Source organism: Neophocaena asiaeorientalis, unplaced genomic scaffold, assembly GCF_003031525.2.
Source record: "Neophocaena asiaeorientalis asiaeorientalis breed wild unplaced genomic scaffold, Neophocaena_asiaeorientalis_V1.1 scaffold267, whole genome shotgun sequence".
NCBI classification, from domain to species: domain Eukaryota; kingdom Metazoa; phylum Chordata; class Mammalia; order Artiodactyla; family Phocoenidae; genus Neophocaena; species Neophocaena asiaeorientalis.
This window is the reverse complement of record NW_020173204.1, coordinates 508083-531195: the sequence shown is the minus strand read 5'-3', so window position 1 is coordinate 531195 and position 23113 is coordinate 508083. Positions and strand designations below refer to the sequence as shown.

At 42.0% G+C, this 23113-nt stretch overlaps 1 protein-coding gene across 3 annotated transcripts in view; it reads left to right on the top strand.

Annotated features, from left to right (window-relative positions):
* The window catches only part of ASB5 (ankyrin repeat and SOCS box containing 5), an 86674-nt gene that overhangs the window by 60274 nt on the left and 3287 nt on the right, over positions 1 to 23113 (top strand). Inside the window, exons 1-5 of one of the 3 annotated variants that reach the window (XM_024744954.1) lie at positions 12599 to 12820; positions 17643 to 17722; positions 20393 to 20500; positions 21434 to 21584; positions 21746 to 21880. In XM_024744954.1, the coding sequence (XP_024600722.1) occupies positions 12760 to 12820; positions 17643 to 17722; positions 20393 to 20500; positions 21434 to 21584; positions 21746 to 21880 (535 nt within the window). In that variant the 5' untranslated portion in view covers positions 12599 to 12759. Of the gene's footprint in view, positions 1 to 12598; positions 12821 to 17450; positions 17520 to 17642; positions 17723 to 20392; positions 20501 to 21433; positions 21585 to 21745; positions 21881 to 23113 lie in introns of those variants that run through there. The other 2 variants (XM_024744955.1, XM_024744953.1) reach the window with 2 other exon arrangements.

Sequence of the window (23113 nt, the reverse complement as noted above, 5' to 3'; positions counted from 1 at the left end):
TACACGTGGCTTTGTAATGAGGCGCACAGCAAGGAAGCCACCAAGACCTGAATAATGGCCTTTTCCAGATGAGACTTTGCAAGGGTGGAAATTTGGGACTTATGGGTAAAGGGACTCTACCTTATCTTCGTGATGATTTAAGACGATGATTGTGTCTTGTACTTAGTGAACCCTTGGTAACAGAGAAAACAAGCAATCTTTTTGGAGGGGGGACTCTTACGTTTTTTAAACAGACATTTAGAAAAGGGAGAGATCACTGATTTTTGCCGCAAGATAAAGGAGTTAACGGTTGTATCAATTTAGGTATCATTATAGAAGGCAGTTTATGAATTGAGTGTCTCTTTAGAAAATAAAAACTACTGACCTGTAGATGCTGATATATTGGAAGTACTGTTTTTGTGGGATCATGGTATAGTAGTTATGACTGCAAAGAGTCTGCATCTTTTTTTTTTTTTAACTGGGATATAGCTGTTTTGCAATGTTGTGTCAGTTTCTACTGTACAGCGAAGTGGAGTTCCCTGTGCTATACAGCAGGTTCTCATTAGTTACCTATTTTATACATGTTAGTGTATATATGTTAGTCCCAATCTCGCAATTCATCCCACCCCCCACCTCGCCCCTTGGCGTCCATACGTTTGTTCTCTACATCTGTGTCTCTATTTCTGCCTTGAGTCTGCATCTTTTAGAGGTCTGTACTGAAATATTTATGGGTGGAACAATATGATGAGGTTTGCTTCAAAATAATCATAGGAATAGGGGTGGGGAGAGATGTGGGTAGGCTGTATATGAAACAAGACTCAGCATCAGTAACTGTTCAGCTGGGTGGTGGATGGCATATATGTCGGAAATATTCCATGGTCATAATGGGGGAAGGTGCCAACCCAGATCCAAGCAAGAGTCTGTTCATCTTGATCTTCTTTTTCTGACAGTGGAGGGACTCCATGATCAAGTCCCCCACCTCAGGCACACACCCTCAAAAACCTTCACCTATGGGTTATTCACTCATTAGTTCACCTAAATACCACCTTTCCGGGGCAATGAGCTCCTGCACTTTGTTACTGTGTCAACTAAAAATAAATAAATAAAAAGGGTTTACTTTTTAAAAATCTAATTTAATTTAATTTTTTTATACAGCAGGTTCTTATGAGTTATCTATTTTATACATATTAGTGTATACATGTCAATCCCAACCTCCCAATTCATCCCACCTCTCCCCCACCAAGTTTTCCCCCCTTGGTGTGCATACGTTTGTTCTCTGCATCTGTGTCTCTATTTCTGCCTTGCAAACTGGTTCTTCTCTACCATTTTTCTAGATGCCACATACATGTGTTAATATACGATATTTGTTTTTCTTTTTCTGACTTACTTCATTCTGTATGACAGTCTCTAGGTCCATCCACGTCTCTACAAATGACCCAGTTTCGTTCCTTTTTATGGCTGAGTAATATTCCATTGTATATATGTGCCACATCTTCTTTATCCATTCCTCTGTCGATGGGCATTTAGGTTGCTTCCATGTCCTGGCTATTGTAAATAGTGCTGCAGTGAACATTGGGGTGCATGTGTCTTTTTGAATTATGGTTTTCTCAGGGTATATGCCCAGTAGTGGGATTGCTGGGTCGTATGGTAGTTCTATTTTCAGTCTTTTAAGGAACCTCCATATTGTTCTTCATAGTGGCTGTATCAATTTACATTCCCACCAACGTGCAAGAGGGTTCCCTTTTCTCCACACCCTCTCCAGCATTTGTTGTTTGTAGATTTTCTGATGATGGCCATTCTGACTGGTGTGAGGTAATACCTCATTGTAGTTTTGATTTGCATTTCTCTAATAATTAGTGATGTTGAGCATCTTTTCATGCGCCTCTTGGCCATCTGTATGTCTTCTTTGGAGAAATGTCTATTTAAGAGTTTACATTTGTGTCCCAAATTTAGCTTTTAAAACTGTCAGAACATGATCTAACTTCCTAGTATTTCAGAATGTCTTGAAAAGTTTATTCACACCTGTGACTTGTATGATTATGTAGATTTCGATCAAATTCCCTCTTAGATGTCAACTTTCCATTTTGAAGTATCTAAAAGTAATAAGGTTTCTCTCCTGTAGAAGTGCTCTGTCTCTCCGATGATTTCCAGTGTCCTCCTTTGAAGCTTTTGCAACCTTAGTATCACTTTATCACTGAGGATTGGCAACCAGAATAAACATAGGTCCCCATGTTTTCAGATACGCTAACGTTGTTAAAACGGGAATAGAATGGCTCCTGGGAATAGAATTACCCTGTTTCATTTCCCATGTCCTTCTTACAAGGGTTCAAACTTCATTTTAGCCTTTGTGGGTAGTAATAGCATGCCATCTCCAATCTGTAATCTATCTCAGATACTTTTTCTGAGACATGTTCAGAGTTCATTATCTTCTATGAAATAATTTTTCTTTTTTTCCTTATTGTTTTATCAATACCGCTTTCTTGAAAACTTCTGCCTACTCGCAGAGCCTGATGATATCCCGCAATTGATCTGATCCACTTTTTTATTTACACTAGGCAAGATGCTAGATGCTTCTATATGTCTGGAGATTTCACCATGAGTTCTTATTTATACAATCATAGATACCCAGCATTTCAATGATTCTGTGCCAAACATATTCACTTCACTGTGCATATTTGAATGACATCATACAGCTGTGCATAATCGATGCGATCTTTCGTCCCTTATTTTCTCCAGTAAATAAACTGAAACATTTTCTTTCAATTCCATAGAGTCACTTTAGAAAACTACTTATACTTTTGATGTATTTAAAATTTATGTGTTCTGCAGGCCACACACACCTCAGTTAACTAAGTATGTAGTTATGGTCAAATGCAATGGCTTCTTTTCCCCCCGCTGCACTGGAAATTCGCTTATTACCCCCGATGGACTATAGAAAGCCTTCTTAAAGTATTCTTGGGAATTCCATATGCGGGCTACATTTTAAACTAATAAGTTTTTCACTGCCCATTGTAAGAGGTGCAGTGGTGGACCTGTTGAATAACAGGTGTATGTACTCAGAGTACACGACATAGTGTAGGAGACAGACATAGGAAGAGGCCATTAGAAGACCAGAGGTCCAAGATTGTTAAGACCAAAAATGTCCCAATTCTTATAAGAAAGCATCCCATGTTTATTTTACAATAACAAAAGAAAAGTGCAAAGCCAAAAAGTCAAAAGTTTAAAGTTGAAGTTTCTTTTGGAAACAAAACTTAGTATTTACTTTCACTGTGTGACTCGTGGAGGTCCTTGCACTCCCCTTATGGGCACCAGTGAAGGCAGAGAGCCAGTGGTTCATGACAATTGGCTCCTGTAAATATGCTGGACTCCATAAGCCCCTTCCTGGACTACCTTTAAGGTTTTCTCACCACCTAGGTATGTTTCCCCCGTACAAATAGCCTCGGCTAAGTGTACCCTGAGTTCCAGGTTTACTGGGAGTGTCTGGCCTCCTTTGTGGTGATATAATATGCCCAAAGCTCACATACCACCCTGCCCTTTTATGTTAGTCCTAGACTCTGAATCAAAGAACGCTAGAGCCAGAAAACCACCATCTTCTCCAAGCTCCTCATTTTATAGAAAAGGAAACTGAGTTATCATTGTGCTATTTGCACCAGGTCACATAGTTCCAAGGATTAGAAATCAATCCAAGATAAGGAAAAGATATTCCAGGTATTCATTCGTGATAACTTTGAAGTAAATATTGGCAATGAAATGCAACAGCAGATATGAACACGGGAAATTATCTTACTCATGAGGCGTTTTCTTCTCTTACTCAGCTTGTTATAAGAAGGCAGTACCCCCAATAATTTTTTTTCTTTGTATACCAACAGAAGGTAGACCCTGGTAATAGTGATTGAAAAATATAGATAATAGGATCTGTGACCATTTTTCATCTAGACCAATCTCAGTAGGTTAATAGCATGTAACAGGATCACCAGCTCAGTTAATCCTTGGTGCCCTGTCATGGTTCAGCCACTGCTCTTGACTCAGTCATGGACCACGTTCCCAGTTCAGCTTTACATGCCAGCAAAAAATACCAGGCACGTGTTTGGTTTTTCCTCTCTTCTCTCCAGCCACCCTTTCCTCTGCCTTTTAGGGTGAAAAATCTCAGCTGTACTTAAATTGACTGCTGACGTCTTTTGGTCTAGAAATGACCTCCAGAAAAAATCACAATGGAGAGCTATGCCTATATAAATAGGAAGACTGTGATTCTGTACGGAAGCCAATTCTAAACTTAGATCCTTACAAGATGAAAACATGAGCTAGCTCCCAGCTGACCCTAAGGCACACACACTATTTATTTCTGAGGATGGAGGAGACAAGGCTCTCTGGTCACCGGCCACGATTGAACTTTCTGGCTGCAACGTTGTTTATTGCTATCATCGACAGGCGATTCTACTTTGGATTGATTCGTATCAATAGATGTTTCAAATAGGCTCTCATGTTTTAAAGACAGGGCTGTTTCTATTCTGTTTCTGAATAGGAAAGGCAATTTAACACGTTTTTACTTTCTGTGTCACTCAGACAGTTAAATACTCAACTGGCAGCAGCCGAGTTTCCACTTTAAAAATAGAAAAGCTACTGCCTTTCTGACCCAGTCCCATCCCTACCGGCCCTGCTCCCCGTGTTTCTGAATAGAGTTCAATGTGGAGGCCATCCTCCAGTCAGCACGCAAGAATCTCTGTGAAAGCCCAAAGGGAAGGGAAAAAGTAGTTAGAAATCCAGCCGCTGACCTTTTTGTTCTGGCTGGAGCCCTTGCACTGTGACATCTGGCTGTCTGGGCAGAAACGTCGTCCCCACTATGCCCACAGACAGTGCTGTTGAAGGGAACTGCATTAAGCAGACCCTCCCGAAAAGAAGGCTAGCGAGTGTAGAAGGATGCTCTTCTAAGCGAAAAGCTAGCTGGAGTATTCTGACCAGTCAAGGTTAGTAGAGCAGCCATTGCAAGTCTGTTGGTGTCCTGAAATAAACGATATTGACCTGTTTTTGCAAATACTAACTTGAAGCTGTGGGTGCTTTCCAGAATGCGGACTCTGACATGTAAACGTATGGCATGGCGAAGGGCTGCACTGTATCTTCACCTCTTAGCGTGTGGGAAGTGCACCCGTGGGCTCTTCCTTATGACTGTGCGGTAAACACTCTGGGGTGTTTACCTGTCCGGTTCAGCAGGTGTTTCTAAGTTGATGTGGGAGCCAGGAAAGCTGCTATTAAGCAGGAAAAGACTGTTGCCAAGCAACTAAATCTGGAAATTTCGAATCACTTAAATTGAACTCTAAAGTAGGAGGGTGATGTAGGCAAAAAAAATGAATAGAACCACTTCCCTAAAGCGCCCTGGCACGAAGCTTTTAATTTTAATACTAGAAAAATAGGAAAGCTATCGAGGAAAATAAGCACAGTACCGAAAAGCAGCTGTGTAAGGAGATTCTTTTTTGAAAGAATAAGTGTCAACTTTTGTAGAACATCAATATGGTCGATGATAGACTTAAAGGTTGGAAATACAGGTTTAGACATAAAAGTGACCCCCTACTCCCCACAGTGTAAGAGCTGTATTTACTATATAATGGTTGGGGCCTGATGAATATTATTTAGAAATTGTTATAAATTTAGAAAACACGCAAAACAACTTTTTAAGTAGGATAAAACACTGTCATTCCTTTAAAAGACCAAGAAAGCAACTTGATTCTTCCCCCTCACCCCTGACCCCAAAGTACATTTCCTTTTAATTTCTCTTTAACATTAAGATTGTCAGTAAAGATTAAGAACAAATTAGCATAGATAAAAAGCGGGTGACTACGAAGACAAGTTAATGGTTCAACAAGTGTTTATTGAGTACTTACTATGTTCTGGGCACTGTGCCGGCTGCAGGGAAGCCGTAATAAATAGTCTCATCATTCTCAGACTCTAAAGATCCAGGAGGAATGCAGGCAATTATCGTAGAACAAAGATTATTCTGCCATTTCCTACATGAAGAGTCAGTTATCTAAATATGTGCTTGACCAGAGTTATGAGCAACAGAGTTGGATACGGTGGTAAAAAATTTAAAACTAAGTAAACTCATTCACCTGGATGAGCCTCACACGCCTTCACTGAAGATAGACTCCAGAAGAAGTTGAAAATAAGCTTTAAAATTATGTTAAAAATCTAATTTTCTGTAAAGAAGATGTAGTTTTAGACAATCCTCTTTGACACAGCTTAAATATATTGAAAATAGAACAAAACAAGAAATGGTCCACGGTTCAATTTAAAAAAAAGGAAAATGTCTTGGCAAACATTCATTAGATTTAATTCAAATTTTTCCAGCCTGTTAATGAGAATGTAAATAGGTCCAGTCTTGCTGGGGGTAATTTGATGACATGTTTAGAAATTTTAAGAATTTACCCTAAGAAGATAATTAGACACGTTCACAAAGATAAGAAATAATGTTGATTCCTCCAAACTAAAAGCCACCTAAACATCATTTAGTAGGGGATTAACTAAGTAAATAATAATGTACCTCTACGATGACATACAATTCTACAATATTTTAAATGACGAATTTATATCATTTAAAATATTATAAAATTATATTTTATGCAGTGGAACAATGACCATGTGATAGCTATAAATGAAAACAAAAGGTTAAAAGCAATATGAGTGGTACGGTTGCATCTTGATTAAAAATTGTATATTTAGAAAAAAAGTTGGGAAGGATGTACAACAGCTGTTTGTAATGGTTATATTTGGAAAATGGCATTATGATTTTTTGTGTGTTTTACAATGTATTTATTGTCCTATTTAATGTACCACTTTTATGATTAGATAAGAATACAGCTGTTGTTGCTGTATTGCTATATTGTTGCTACTACTTCAAATATACATTATTATTATTATATGAAAATGTAGAAAACAGAATTCCACAGTTCTTTTCACTTTCAGGAGGTAACTCTTCGCTTGTTGAATTAGTTAGTTAGCTATAATATTTCTTATGGGCCCATTATGGATTAACAGCCCACACAGTACACTATGAGTTCTGGGGTTGAAGAGAAACTGTTGTATCATAAAATTTCATTGAACATTCCAAAGAACCAAGTGTGTTTCCTGCTTTGTCAGTTACTGATTATAACTTGAGGCAAATCATTTAATCTCTGTCTTAGTCTGCCCAGGCTGCCATAACAAAATACCATAGACTGGGTGGCTTAAAGAACAGAAATTTATTTTCTCACAGTGTAGGGGCTGGAAAGTCTAAGCTCAAGATGCCAGCATGGTCAGACTTTGGTGAGCGCTCTTTTCCTGGCTTTAGAAAGCCACCTCCTCTCACTGTGCGCTCATATGGCTTTTCCTTGATGCCTGATCATGGAAGAGAGACAGAGACAGAGAGATCTTCCTTTTTTTATAAGACCACCAACCCTATTGGATTAGGGCCCCATCCTCATGACCTGATTTAACCCAATTACCTCCTACAGCCCTATCTCCAAACACACATTGAATGTGAAGGCTTCAACATAGAAATTTGGGGTACACAATTCAGTCCTATTTTAATCCATTCAGGCTGTGATAACAAGATACCACAGATAGGGTAGTTTATCAACAACAGAAATTTATTTCTGTCAGTTCTGGAGCCTGGAAGTCCCAGACCAAGTGCCTGCATGGTCATGTTCTCATGAAGACCCTCTTCCTTGCCCGTTGCTGGCACCTTCTCACTGTGTCCCCGCACGGTGAGGGGGCTGAGGATCTCTCTGGAGCCCCTTCTGTAAGGCACTGATCCCATACGTAAGGGCTCCACCCTCATGGCTTAAGCACCTCCCAAAATCTCCATCTCATAACACCATCACATTGGGCACTAGGGTTTCAACATGGTAACTTTGGGGTGACACATTCAGTCCATAGCACTTTGAATCTCCATACAATGAAAATAATAATTTTATTAAGTTTTAGCAAGTTTTATTAAGGGTATGCTTTGTGTCAAACACTTCTCACATGGGGCCCATTAACCCTTACAACAACTAGAAAATGTAGATATTATCGCCCCCATTTTATAGATGAGCAAACTGAAATTTAAAGAAATTTACCGAGTTGCATTAGCAAATATGTGATAGTCAGAGGTCCAGTCTAGACATTCCTTCCTGCACAGCCCATTCTTTAACCCCACTACACAGCTCCCCATGGCCTCTCAGACAGGGTTCTTGTGAGGATCAATGTGATTATGCCTGAGAAAGCAGAAAAAGCCCGAAGTAGAACAGTGGTGAGTGAGACTCTGATTTAAGAAAATCCGAGTTTGCAGACTCTGTACGAGCCGTGCTGGAAGGAGCAGAGGATTACAGGAGGAGAATGGGGCACTCTTGTTGGGGCTATCCGCGGGATTTGGGGAGGAGGAAGCTTTTGAGCTGGGTTTTGCAAGATGGGCGGGATGGAGCTTAGGGAGAAGCCCATTCTAGTCTGGGGAGAAAGAATCTGACTCCAGGAGCTGACATGGTCAAAAACGGCAGCCTTCTGTAGCTTCCGGATTAAATCTGGCCTCAAACTCCATCCCCCAAGCTTCCTTGGGGTGCCGTCTTTGCAGCCACATCTCCTGCCATCCTCTCCCTTAGACCTGGCGCAGAGGCTGGAGCTGAATCCAGCCCCATGAGGGAGGCACAGCCGGCCTTCAGCCCACACGCTTCCCCCGATGAACCCATTGTTCAAGCCCCTTGTATCCCTTGAAAAAGGTCCAGCAAATCAGCTGCCTCCACGCCAGACTAAAGCGTGTAACTCTGTCCTGAAGGTGGGGACACAGGAGCTCAGGGCGCATCTGGTTCCTGTGTCTTACCAGCGCTCGGGCGCAGCCAGGGCGTGGACCTGGGTTCCTGCCCTCACTCAGGGCCAGCACAGTACACTCTCTCTCTTGCCCTCTGCCTCTCCCTCTGTCTATTCCTATCTCTCCTCGGTCCTCACGAGCCCCTCCCCCCTCTTTATTCTTCTTCCTCTTCTTTTCTCTCTCCTTCTCACCCTAAGGTACCTCCCCCCTCCCACCCACCCTCCCAGGAGCCTAACTCTTCACTTAAGAGAAGCTATCTTCAAGCCACTTCTCCTATTTGGACTTAATCAGCCCCTGGAATCAGGGCAGGAAAAACAAGAAGCGAAGCACAGATACACCTGAACAAGTTACCCTGCGATATGAAAAAGAGAATTGAGTTGGGGGGAAGATGATAGAAAAAGGAAGGAAAAGAAATTGTTTGGGGGGACATGCAAAACCATCCAGTTTAGCTTAAATGAGGGTATGTGAAGGTCAGTGGTAGAACATAAAACAAAGGGGAAGATCTAATCCATATTGCGGGTAACCTTTACTTCCAGGATCAGAATGTTAGACTATATTCAGTGGGGGACGGGGGGCAGTAATGTTCTTGAGCCTGAGAACGACGAGATTCCAGAGGGGTTTTCAGGGCAGCCCGTGCTGCTGTGAAGATGGAGCGTGTGTGCCCAGAGCAGGGGGGCTTCGCTGCCCCAGGAGAGGGGCACCGTTTTCAATTTCCCAAAAGGCACTCTATGGGCTAGCTAGCCAGAACTCTAGGTGCTTTTGGAAGTTTAATTCTGTGGCAGCATTCAGGCAAGATTGGTGAGATAGAGACTGGTGTCAGGAAAACCATCTGGGAGGGTAGAGTCCAAACTGAATTCAGGAGGACGCAGACCATCCTTCATTCATCTCTGTGTATCTCCAGCACCCAGAAGGGTCAGAGTTGCCTGGTAGGTGGATCACCATTTAATGAATGAATAAGTGGTGGATGAATGTGAGGCCCAAGGTTATTGCTTAAGGAAGTCCTCTCAGGGCCCATTGACGGCACAGTTTAAGAACCAATGAGTTTAGGAGTCAGAGCACCCCAGCTCTAAAGCGCCTCTACAACTCACGTGACTGTGCAAATTCATCCATCAATAGATGTCATTAACGTGGCAGGTGCTGGGGATACGGCAGTGAGCAAACTGCACTTCTAAGATCTGGTAATAAGCGCTATGAAGAAAGACACAGCAGGGAAGTGAGACAGAAAGAGTGCTGGAGAGGGGCCGCAGAGGACGTTCTCACAGTCAAGGAAGGGCTGTCCCATGAGGCGCTTCCAGTGGAGAGCAGAAATCAGCGATAAGCCATGTGTGTATCTCAGAAGGAAGCCCCGCAGGCAGAGTCGACAGAAGCACAGATGGTCTGTTTGTTAAGGGTGGCTGAACTAGGACCACGGACACAGAGGATGTGTGGACACACCCTCGTAGGTCATAAGTTCCTGGGGGTTTACTGTGGGTGAGAAAGGAAGCCATCGGAGTCTTTCTGACTTTACAAAGATCCTCATGTTTAGGACAGACTGTTGGAAGCGCACGGGTGGAAACACACAGACCAGTCAGGAGGCTTTTGCAGTAAGTCAGGCGAGGGTTACGGTGGCTCGGACTAGGGTAGTAGCAGTGGAGGTTATGAGATAATAGTGGAAGCTGGGTTATATTTGAATGGCCAAGGCCGACGGACTAATTGGTGTTTGCCTGTGGGGTGTGAGAAATAGAGACAAATTCAGGGTCACACAAAGGCCTTTGGTCTTGAAGTACCTGGATGATGGAGTTGCCATTTACTGATAGGAGATTTGGGAGGACCACAGCCAGAGTTCAGTCTGGGGCATGTTAAGTTGCATTGTCTGTTTAGATATCTAAGCGGAGAAGTTGAAGAGCCAGCTGGAAATACACGTCTTGAATTTAGAGGAGAGAGCTGGTCTGGAGATATAAATTTGGGATGATCACCATGTCGATAATATTTTCATCAGTGGGACTAGAAGAGATCCCCCCAAGAGTGAGTGTAGATTGATGCAAGGACTGAGCTTGCAATGAGGATCCGTGAAAAATAAAAGTACTACAGAGAAGTACCTCGTTTAATAATAACTGCCTCCCTGCAAAAAAAGCACAGGAAATAGTCAATACATATGAAGTTCCCCCGAAAACTGCTGTACTTAAGTTGAAGACCATATTATTAGTGCCAGGTGACAGGAGGAAAGCTAACACCGTTGAAAGCAATCGAGAAGCAAAAAGGAATCGCTGGTTTTGAGAGAAAGGTGATGAATATGCTTTTAGAAATGTCTTGAGATGCCATCAAAATATCTACGTGAAGGTCAGGTCAGTTCCGTAATGTGTCACTAAAATGTGTGGGGGAGTCCAGGGAAGAGCTCTAGTTTGGAGCGCTATCCCTATGCATGTGATGATTTTCTCTGAATTTTGACCATTTCCTACCCATTTATATCTCCTACAGGTATATGTAAGAGGAATGAGGTGAGCTAAAGCTTTGTTATCTTAAATAAGGTAAATTACTCTGTCTCCTGTTGAGAAGATGTAGTGAAAAGCTTATGGGACAGATATACGGAGGTACCTGTTTAATATAGAATTAGGTTTGTCATATTTGAAACGTGTTTAGTACAAATGTGCTAAGTACTTTCACGTTCATTACAATGCTATGATGGAGATAGAATTATCCTTCCCTTTATGGTTGGGAAAGCTGAGGTTCAAAAGTTTAAACAGCTACCAAAGCTCCCATAACTAGTGTCTGTGCTGGACTCTGAAACTTCTCTCTTGATTTTGGATATTCATGGGGGAAACCACTATCTTCACTTTGTTGAAAATTTAGTCTTTTTTCTTGAGATAAACCACAGCGATGTTTTCACTTATCTGTGGTTTTTTTCCTGTTCGGGCCCATACCCTGTCTTCTTATAAGATCAGGAGGGCTCCTAGACCGTGAACAGGAAATCAGTCAGAGTAAGTGGCACATCCATGCAAGTCAGTACATATACCTGGGGTTCCCAAGGCACAGCTCGCTCTGGTGGTTTCAGATCCGGACTGGCACTGTTCTTAGGAAATGAAAGACAAGCACATGTTCTGAGAATGGAAAGACAAGGACGGTCTCAATCTCTGAAGAGACGGGTTTTGGCAACATGTGACTTCCCCGCTAATCAACCGCGTCCTCCAGGATTTATGTGACTCTATTAATCCGCTGAACAGAAAAGTACCCAGTCAGGGTCAGCAAATCCCTGGTGATTTTAATTATGAAATTGTGAATAGGGATGGGTCAGAAGTTGTTGAACCTGAAGCTTAGCCACATCTTCGGATCTTCTTTAAGACAAATAACGTGAAACTGCATACAGAGTCCTAGAAAGTGGCTGTGAAAGTGATGGGTTCTGAACTTCACGGTAAATCCAGGTCCGCCATGAGGAGGGCTGTTGACTTAAGATCGGCAGTCTGTCAAGTGTATGAGCTCTCTGCACTCTGATGCATATATGAAGATGTCATTGTAATCCCCTATTTGAGATAACTGTCCTGGCTTTCCCGTTTGGGACCACCGAGGAAAACTGGGTGTGACCCAAACCCAGCGCGCCATCTGCACCACTGCTAAGACTGCTTCCCTATGAGTCTCGCTTCCGCTTCTGCGGATGGGGCCAGGATGGAGAGAAGGCAAAGACTTTCTGAAAACGGAAATGGTTTCATCGTAGCCCCGAGCAGAGATCTAAGTGTAATGTTTTTCTTTCATTGCACAGAACGTACCGTGAGGAGAAAATAAAGTGAGTTAGGAACAGCCAGCTTCTCAAAGAGCAGTGAGCAATAAGAAAAGGCAATTTTGAAAAGAGATCAGATTTTTCAAAAGCTGTTTTTCTTTTTGGAGGTGAAAGGTCATATTCCAAGGAGCTTAGAGCTCCATAAAATGGCCGAACAGAGCTAGCACATGGCAAGTGATTTTTTTGTTGTTGTTCTTAATGCTGATCAAAAAGCGACATGAGTTGGATTTACCTCAACAGTGGCTGGCTTGAAGTGCCGTGGGGAGATGGTGATTTAGGTATGGTACAGACCCCCAGCAATCTGTAAATACCTAAGAACGTAAATGTTTTGCTCTGGTAAGGTGATGTTTACAGAACAGGGCAGGCTCTCTCCCTGTAAATGATATACCAGATGCCTGGGAGCCGGTGTTGTTTCTAAGTATAGGCGGTCACCTCCACTGTTGCTGCAGTGAGACCCATGACCGTAGACATTAGATTAGCTGGTGAAAGTCACAGGTATTTTGTAAGACAATTTTCACACCGAATGATTTATCCTAAGGAGTTAAACTGAACATTTTTTTTAAATCTTAGATACCCAATTTAAAGTCTAACAGGATTGTAAAGTTAAAAATTTGCAGGATTGTAAAGTTAAAAATTTGCTGCAAGCGAAGATGTCTATCTTCTGTTTGGTCTTGAGAAAGCGTATAAATCTTTCTACTATAAAGCATATCCACGTTGGAAGGTAAGGTATTTAATATTGAACACATTTGAATGGAAATTTGCGGTTGCTAACTTTCAGATATTGAAAGGGAGAAACGGGGAGGGGTGCAGATTTAGTTCAGAGCGGAAACTGGAGCATGATGTATCCTTTGATTCTCACGTGTTACCAGATTAATTATAGAAATTCATCTGAGGAATTATAAGGAAGAAAATGAGAGGGGGGTGCTTGGGAGTTAAGCAAGCAGAATTCAAAACAAAAACTTTTTTTTTCCATTGACCTCAAGCATGTACTATAAATTACTCCTTTACTGGACTGATATGACTTTATTTCTTATACCTTACTTAGGAAAGAAGAATACAGCAGCAGTGTTGACTGTTGGCTTAAAAACATTTATAAATCATTCAGTCGCTTTATATGGTTTATTTAATTAAGCTGATAGCACTGAAAATCATTTTGGTCAATAGATGCTCTTATCTATGGCTTGAGTTTCCCTACTTTTGGAGAAAAAAGGATTGTTCCTTAAAATTCATATTAAAATGTCCCCTGTGGATCAGTTCATATTTAACGAAGAATGCTAGGTGCTAATCTGCCCTCAATCCTGTCTCATAGGTAGTGTTTTTCCTATTTTATGGGCAATCTGACTCGCAGAGGGGTTAGGTACTTCCCGAAGACCACCGCCCCAAGCTGGGCTGCAAAGCCAGGCCTTCCCGGCCCCTCGGTCTTTTTCCTCCGTGAACTTCTGGCCTCCGACCCGCACCTGGTTTCTCACTTCCTTCTGGTTTCCATTTCCTTCTCCTCCTCTCCTGCCCACCTCCTTCTTTAAGGCACCACAGGCAGCAGGGGTCCTGTTTAAGGCAGGTGAGCAGAGCTGAGTTCATCCCAGGAAGTAACAGAGCGGTGGCTCTCAGAAGCCTGGTCCCTGCCCGATGGGCCAAGGGAGCCCTCATCCAGCACTATGTATTCTCGGTGCTTCTCTCACTGACCACCGTCTGCCCTCTCCTGGAGATTGTGTGACACTTAACTCCTTGTTCATGCCAGTGAGGTCATATGAAGAGAGATAATAGCAAATGCACCTACAAAACTCTGGCTTCAGTTTTTTTTCTTCCACTCTAAGGGACTTAAGCCTTGGTGATCAAGAAGATGACAGCGGGGACAGAAAGCTATGTGACAGTCTTGGGGGAGAGCCCGGGTTGTGACAGGATGGTAAATTCAACGAATACTTGCATTTCTTTATTTTGGCCCTGGAGTGGCCTGGTTTCTAAATGGCCCTTTTCCTGCTTTTCTCTCTTTTGAACATCTGCAAGCAATGCTGAAATGGTTCAGAAGACTAACGCAGTTGTTTCGGTGGATAAATTGTATGCAAGACAGGAATACCTAGTACCCTCAGCTGCAAATATTGTTAATTTTGCTGCCCCTTAAATGTCTTCATGATGTACTAGAAAGAAAGAAGTCCAAAATGAATCCAAAGGGCCATTCCTATAGGCTTTTCCCAGTCCCAACATCTGGTTAATTGCTACATTAGCCAGTGACAGCGGAAGAATAGGCGGTGATAACAAATTGGCATCGTACAATTCAGCAAACAGCTTTCAGAGGTAAATTAAGGATAATGACATTTATTAACCCATTATACAGGAGGGAGCACATGATCATTATAAATATTATAAATGAATATTTAACTTCAAACATATATTTAAGCGTTGATTACTTAAGACCTTATCAATTTACTACTGCTCTGCTGACTAAACCGAATATAGAGGTTTCACACATGCAGTCTGTTGGGAAAGTTAATATTATAGTTTTCTTATTTAAATGGTCGCAATGAAAACTGATATATGTTCTGAACTCCTCTAGAGTTTCACACTGCCATCAAGTTGTTTAATGATAAAACAAACAGATGTGTATGATTTTTAAAGCATTGAATATTATCTTCGTAGGTGGAACTTGAGACACAGTTGTTCGCCAAAAGAATATTATTCATGATGGTGACTTTTGCATAATGTTTCAATTTCTTATAAATTATTATTTTGCCGCCAAATTTTGTCCTATCAACAAATATTTACTGCGGTGCATTAATTCAACTCCGCTTTTAATAAAGTACAGGAGTGTTGCCCACTGGAAAGAAATAATACACAAAAACTAGTAACAGTAACTCTTTGTTCAGTTGAGAATTCTAAGATCGGGACGTTGGCTTTATTAATCTTCTGGACAAGCAGGAAATACTGCTTGATCCGAAGGCGAAACAACGGCAGTGCAGTTGGAACTACAGGAGCATCAGCTCTGCAGTTAGACTATGTGACTCGTTTTAAATGTTTTCATTTCTTCTACAGCTCTCATTTCCTCAACTTTAAAACAGAAATATTCATTATTTATTAATACATTATTATTAATTGATGTACCTCAAAGAGCTGTGAGAACGAAATGAGATTCATACACACTGCTTAGACCAGTGTCACGCACGTAGTAAACACTATTCAACATCAGCTGTGATTTCCGTCACTCGAAAATCAGCCGTAAGGAAAAGAAAGATTCGTATTTTCAATAATCCCCCATAATATCATTGGATATAAAAAGACTGATGATTGTCAGTTGACTTCTGCCCTCTATACTGGGTTCACTGGGTCATTTCATTAACCTTGTGATATCTGTCCCACATTTTAGCCAGTGGAACTGTTTGGACCTCACTTGTGGCAAAGTTCTACTATAAGACCATCATACAGAAGCATAGGTGTATGTCTGGGCATTTTCAAAGGTACGAAGTGTAGGAATAATGCAGTGGTTTCCTGACCTATATAAGCAAGCTTTACACATGCTTTTCATGAAATTTATGTTTCTGACCAACAGCTAAGTGACTTTATTTAAATTGCACTAGGACTGATCAGCAGTTTATTTCTTTAAATTATTTATATTTATTGCATCCTATGGATCCACAAAAAGGGTAGTAGACAAGGAGACAGGTATTCGCACACCGTCACATTACATCGGGAAGATGTTCTGTCTTGTCAGCATTGCTTTACTTTATCAGCCGATGATACCCTGTAAGTGAGTATTTTTCTGATGGGCATAGTCTGTGTGTTTAATCACTCTAAGGTGATCTCTCATGTCCGTTAAATAAAACTGACAGTGCTGGTCTTGCCTACAAGAAAATCACTGTGCACCAACCCACTATCTTATAAAGTCACCTGGGCGGACCACAGCGGGGGAGGGGTGGGAGGGGCAGGTGATGGATGGGCAGGTGCTGGCTGGGTGCTGAGAGGGGCCTGGGAGAGAAGGAAAAGGGGGCTTCTACATGGGAGGGCACTGATGTTCCTAATGGGGAGGTGCCAAAGGCCTGTCAGAAGAGGGGTCACTCATGGGGCGCATGACAGGTCAGGGCTTTATCCACCAGGGCACACGGTTGGAGGCTTTGGTACCTCCATCCGTCCACTGCTGGCACAAGGAGAATCGGTGACCCCGAGCAAGCCCTTGGTGCTCTCAGCACCGTTTCAGACACCGATGAGAAATATCGTATGATATCAGTTATATGCGGAATCTAAAAAAACTGATACAAATGAACTTATTTACAAAACACACTCAGAGAACGAACTTATGGTTACCAGGCAGAAGGGTGGCGGAGAGGGATCTTTGGGGAGTTTGGGACTGACATGTACACACCGCTGTATTTAACATGGGTAACCAACAAGGACCCATTGTATAGCACAGGGAACTCGGCTCACTATTACATAACAGCCTAAATGGGAAAAGAATTCAAAAAAGAAGAGATACATGTATACGTATAACTGAGTCACTTTGCTGCACACCTGAAACTACACTCCAATATAAAATAAAAAGTTAAACCAAAAAACCAAAACCCCAGCGACAGTCTGCCCCTCCCAGCCTGTGACACCCCCTTTCTGGGACCCGCCTGGCGTATTGCTGTTTCAGGACTTGGAGCTCAGCTCCTTGAGACACTTGCAGCCCCTCACACCGAGGGCAGGTCACCGTCGGGGTGCAGAGAGCAGGGGGACAGCAGGGTGGGCAGGGGTGGGGAGAGGTCGGTGTGCCCGCTGCCGTTCCTGCTGATGGTGCCAAAAGTTGTTTTTCTGGGGTCTGCCTGAAAAACCATGAAACGGCGGCTTCTGGGCAGATCTAGTGACTTTAATCCTTCTCTTCTTTGGCGAGTAATGCAAAAGGTACAGTAGGTCTGGGATAGGCCTATTCCAGAACATGCATCACAGCCCTCTGAGTTTGGAAACCGCCCATCGGGGTCCCTTAGATCAGCATGGAATTTCTGGGACGTGGTGAGTCATCCTGGTCACTTCACTGAACACGGAGCCTCAATAATGTCTCTCCCGCGTGAATTAACTGTATCTCTCAGGGTTTACTCCGACTCACAGATTTTTGTTTTCTTTCTTTTCCGGCAGGTTCCTGGGCAGATCGGTCACCACTTCATGAAGCGGCAAGTCAAGGTCGTCTTCTCGCTCTGAGAACATTATTATCGCAGGTAAAATATAACGTGTAGTTTAAAATATGCCCTCGTCCCATGAGCGTAGCGTCTGAACATTCGTTGCCAGTAGTACTCAACTCAAAATAATAAAATTGCTTAATAAATTTTACTAGTCTTTTTAACTCACATTATTAGCCAAGTTCACAGTTTCTCACTTATCTCCAAAACTTCTTTTTCAATATTTTGGTGTAGTCTTGGGTCTTACTGTCTCAGATTTCTCATACCGTATATTTGTTCATTGATAGTCATATTTAAGCAGGAAGTAATTGGAGGTATGTATCATTCATCACACATTTGTAATATGCTTAACTCAGTACAACGCGTACAGCTAATTGCAGCCTTAGTTCAGTCCTAAAACATCCAAGAGGACGTGATCAGACCGGATGCCTAAGCAGTCTCTTTTACATTATGGTGATCTGTAGTATGTTACGGGGGTTCGCCTAGGAAAGCTGCAAAACAATCATTTTTACACCTGTCTCTGCACCAGATTCACCTGTGGAAAAACTGCAAAGCACAGGTTCCTTATTGACGTAGAAGGGACTGTGCCTTGGCCAGCGTGATTTAAATGCACACGCAGATCTGGAAGTCCTTGCCTGGTGCTTCCCAGTATCAGGCAGACAGGAGTGTTCTCGGATGACTCCAAGGGAAGGAAGGGCTGTCACCCACTTTTAGCAGCGTTGCCGGGGGCTTGGAGCACCTGGATTCCAGGCTGGCACCTGAGGTGAATCACAACCTGTCTGAGCCTTCTTTTTCTCACCTGTACAGTAAGGATGCAGGCACCCCCCGTGGCCTTCCAGTTCTGGGATAACCCTGTGACTATGTTGTTTGCTCATCACTTGATGAAAAATACAATAAAAACTGCAAAAACGTCACTAACGTCTAAAGGGTAACCTCCCTGAAAGGGTCCTGCAGTTCTCGGAGAGGAGAGTGATCTTAGGATATTTCTCAACACGTAGCTCATGTCCATGGATGGGGCAGCCGAGAGGAGTCAGAGGATGCCCCCAGCCAGGCTTTGTGAGGCGGAATCTTGACCTTCACAGAAGCTTCTGTCACGGGTCACCTTAGTGGGCAGCAGCCGGGAATTAGCTCTCCAAGTCTGGCTGCGGGCTAGCTGATTCAAAACCCCCCAGAGGATAATTTAAGGGATCTTAAAAATTGCCACTTGCTAGTGACAGAGATTTGGGGTGACATTTATTTTCTTGCCTTCATTTTAAGATTCTTCGTGTCCATTCTGGTATTATCACAGAGCATGGTAATCTATAAGATGTTACGGGGGTTTGGCCATGAAAATCTTCCTATTACATTGCTTAGAACGATTGTCAATAGACAATGAATTACCAAAAATAGCAAGAAGGCTAGGAATCTCATATCCTAGCAATATTTGATTATTTTAGTCTGATATCGTTAGTTTAATTGGAATAAAAATATTTTAAGTTGTACTTAGTTTTCATTGAATAATAAAATAAAATCAAACATTTCCTGTATACTTAGTTTTCATTGAGTAATAAAATAAAATCAAACATTTCCTATATGCTGGGCATTGTAATCATTATTGCTTTGCATATATCATCTCATTTAATCCTCATGGTAACCCTAAAATTTAGCCGTTAGAGTAGTTGTCCAAATTAAAATAATTACTGCATTATGGAGCTTCAAACCCACATCTAACTGACTCGGTATTCAGATCTCTTAACCACTGACATACAATCTCGTTGATGGGGTTCAGAGCAGTCTGCCCCAAAATACACCCAGATAGCATATTGATTATTTTGAGTTAAAGCTATATGAGAAACAGCCAGTATAAAGAAGGACACTCTGCCTCTCCTTTGTCCCCCTGAAATCGGGAAACAAAGCTCCCAGGGGAGGTATCCTCCCCCTGCTGGGCATCCTTGTCACCAGAGAAGGCGAACTTGGGGTGGAGGAAGCTGTATAAACAAACTTTACTTACTTTTAAGTTGCTACTCCAAAAGCCCAAATCCTTTTGTCTCGTCAAATCTTCACAAACAATTGATTCTTTGTTTATAAAATTAGGTAAACAGCCTACGGCAGACAAATTCTAGGTCCTATACCTATGGGGCCTCCATACGTATGAAATTAAACTTGTTTTCCTTCTGTTCATTGGTCTTATGTCAATTTGATTATTAGACCAGCCAAAAGAACCTAGAAGAGTAGAAAAAAGGTTTTTCTCCCCTACGTAGTCGTACCTATTTAGTGACAAAAATTCATGGAGCAACTTAAGACAATTTCTTTTTACCCCAGTCTAGGCTGACCTGAAATTTTATATCCCCCATCAAAACAGGGGATCCAGCCCAGAAACAGTCTTCAGTTCTACAAAACAAAAGACAAAATAGCAATAGCAGCCAAAGCGATTCATAAAGTCAAAAAAAAAAAAAAACGTTAAGGAAGCAGAGCTTAGAGAAAACATCCAGAATCCTTTGGGTGCACTGCTTAAGGCAGTACGGGGTGCAGATAGGATGGTCACAACAGTTTGGCTCAGGGGATCTGACAGCCGACTGGCTGTGGGCATTTGAACTGGCCGTTCCTCCTAACTAAAACCTGACGTGCCTGAAATTCTCTGATCTTTGATATCGCCCTCTAATGACAATTATAGAGAGGATTTTTTCTGACGTTTTGCTCACATTTCAAAATTATTGATGTCACATTTAGGGCTATAATGTCAATGCAGTAACCATAGACCACGTCACCCCGTTACACGAGGCCTGCCTTGGAGATCACGTGGCCTGTGCCAGGACACTTCTGCAAGCTGGAGCTAACGTAAGTGCCTCTGAGAAGCGTTATACGTTTCCATATCACCCGGCTGAGAGAATCAAGCAAAGTGCTCCATTTGCTTCTCTTTCCTTCTTCGTAGTTTTCAAAAAATAGGAGAACAAAAATAAAGCTCTCAAATCGCCCCCTTGAACTCTAAGCAGGCTTTCCAGTCATTGCAGAGGAATGGGCAGCGTGCTGCGTCATATGGAGTATTCTTCAGGCTGTTTGCTGCTGTCGAGATTCTAAATAGCCGTAGATGAATATCGTTATGCCTGTAATGTTCGCTCATCTTTTCAATGATTCTTTTAAGATAAATTCTCAGAAATGGAATTTCCAATTTCAACTGCCATGAGCAAAATGGCTTCACCACAACTGTCATCACTATTACATTTGTACCTTTTTTTCCTAATTATGGAGCCTAATCATTGAATCCTTTTTTTTTTTTTTTTTTTTTTTTTTTTTTTGCGGTACGCGGGCCTCTCACTGTTGTGGCCTTTCCCGCTGCGGAGCACAGTCTCCGGACACGCAGGCTCAGCGGCCATGGCTCACGGGCCCAGCCGCTCCGCGGCATGTGGGATCTTCCCGGATCGGGGCACGAACCCGCGTCCCCTGCATCGGCAGGCGGACTCTCAACCACTGCGCCACCAGGGAAGCCCTGAATCCATTTTTGTGTATTTGATCCTCGGGTATTTTCTTTTTCATGATTCCCCTAGTCGCACGCCCACTCCTGTGGATTATCTACCACATCATATTTCTATTTATCCTTGTAGTTTTTAAGCTTTGCTTATGGATATGTGTGAGCTAAATAGCCTTTGTCATCTTTACTGGCCACATGTTCTCAATTATCTGTTCCCAGGTCACGTACCTGTTTTTAAGTGCCTGACAGCGAGTGCTGTATGATTCTGTGACTCTCATTCTCAGAGCTCTGGTTTGGTTTAGGTAAATGCGATCACCATAGACGGTGTGACCCCGTTATTCAATGCGTGCTCACAAGGCAGCCCCAGCTGCACAGAACTGCTTCTGGAATATGGTGCCAAACCCCAGCAGGAGTCCTGTCTTCCTTCCCCTACACACGAGGCCGCCAGCAAAGGTACCCGTGACCCCAGCTTAAGTGACAAGGGGAGAAAGCTCCTTCAGCAACATGCTGTTTATAGTGAATAACTGCAGGGAGAAACCTAGGTGGAGGTGTACGTTTTGCGGGGGGAACAGGTATTCAGGAAACATAAACTCACCTGTACTTTGTGTTGGCAGGTCACCATGAATGTCTGGAAATCCTCATATCCTGGGGCATAGATGTTGATCAAGACATTCCTCATCTGGGAACCCCTCTGTATGTAGCTTCTATGTCTCAGCAGTTCCACTGCATCCGGAAGCTTCTTTACGTTGGTAATTTTCTGTACAACATCTTCCATTCTATTCGTACACACAAGCAATTATTCAGCTCCATGTTGATTTCTGTAAATAAGCATCTTTAAAAATTACATCGCATGGCTAAAAATGTTCTTATTCTAAGCATTCTCACATATAACTATAAAACCCATAAAAAGAACCTCATTTATGGTAACTCCACTTCACCTCAAAACTCCAAAAGCCATATAAAAGGTCATAAAATTAAAATCCTCAAGGGTGGATATAATGGTGCCAAGTATGTATATCTCTGTGAACAAACCCATCAAAAGAAATGTTAGGGGTTATAAATGATTAGATACCTTTTCTTCCAAGACTTTCCCAGACTTTGTAATCTACCTGAAAAGACTTAATCCCTCTTCACTTACTTGAAACAAACCAGTTCCTCAAGGTTCAGCTTTAGCCCCTGAGAAACTATTCCTAATCTTTTGAGACCATAGTGATCTCTCCCACTATAGAACTGGGAGCCCTCTTAGGGTATAAATTATGTCTTTTTTTCCCATCATCTCTTTTCCCTAGCACAATGCCTCTCACGTGGCAGGTGCTTCAAATATACATAAAATTAGTAAGCGGATTTCTATGGTTTTTATTGTCTATGACACTCATTTGGCCTCTGATATATACTGACACATATTTTTAGTAATCCCTTTATGTGTTACTCACATCATCTTGGCAAAATTATAAACTTCTGCAAGCAGTGTCTCCATCCCTTTACATCTAGTAAGAGTCCTAAACGTGATTTCTGCTAATAACAGCTGACAGATGGTTATTTTCTGGTTACATTCTCCCATAAATTTGTATAACAGAAGAGTTTATTCTTTATCACCTTCCTTTACTTTGCTAGCAATATTCTTTTCCAAATATTTTATATTGGGTTAAAAAAAACTGGAAAATTATTGTTAGTAACTGTGGATCGATTGTTATTCTCAGGCTCTGTTCTCCCATAAAACTGATATAACCAACAGAATTTACGCTTTCTCTGTGGAGATTTTGTTATGGAATATAATTTTTCCACTGTTTTACATTTGATTTGAAAATATTGAAAGCAATTACATTTATTGAAACTTGAGCGTAGCAAGAGGGCCGTAAAGGGACTATTAAAATGTACTGCTTCTTATAAGCATCATTAGTTTTACCGATGGTATCGGACAACAGAAATGAGAAGGACTTGATGGGTTTTTACTAATAGACATGTCTTGGTGTTGTAACTAT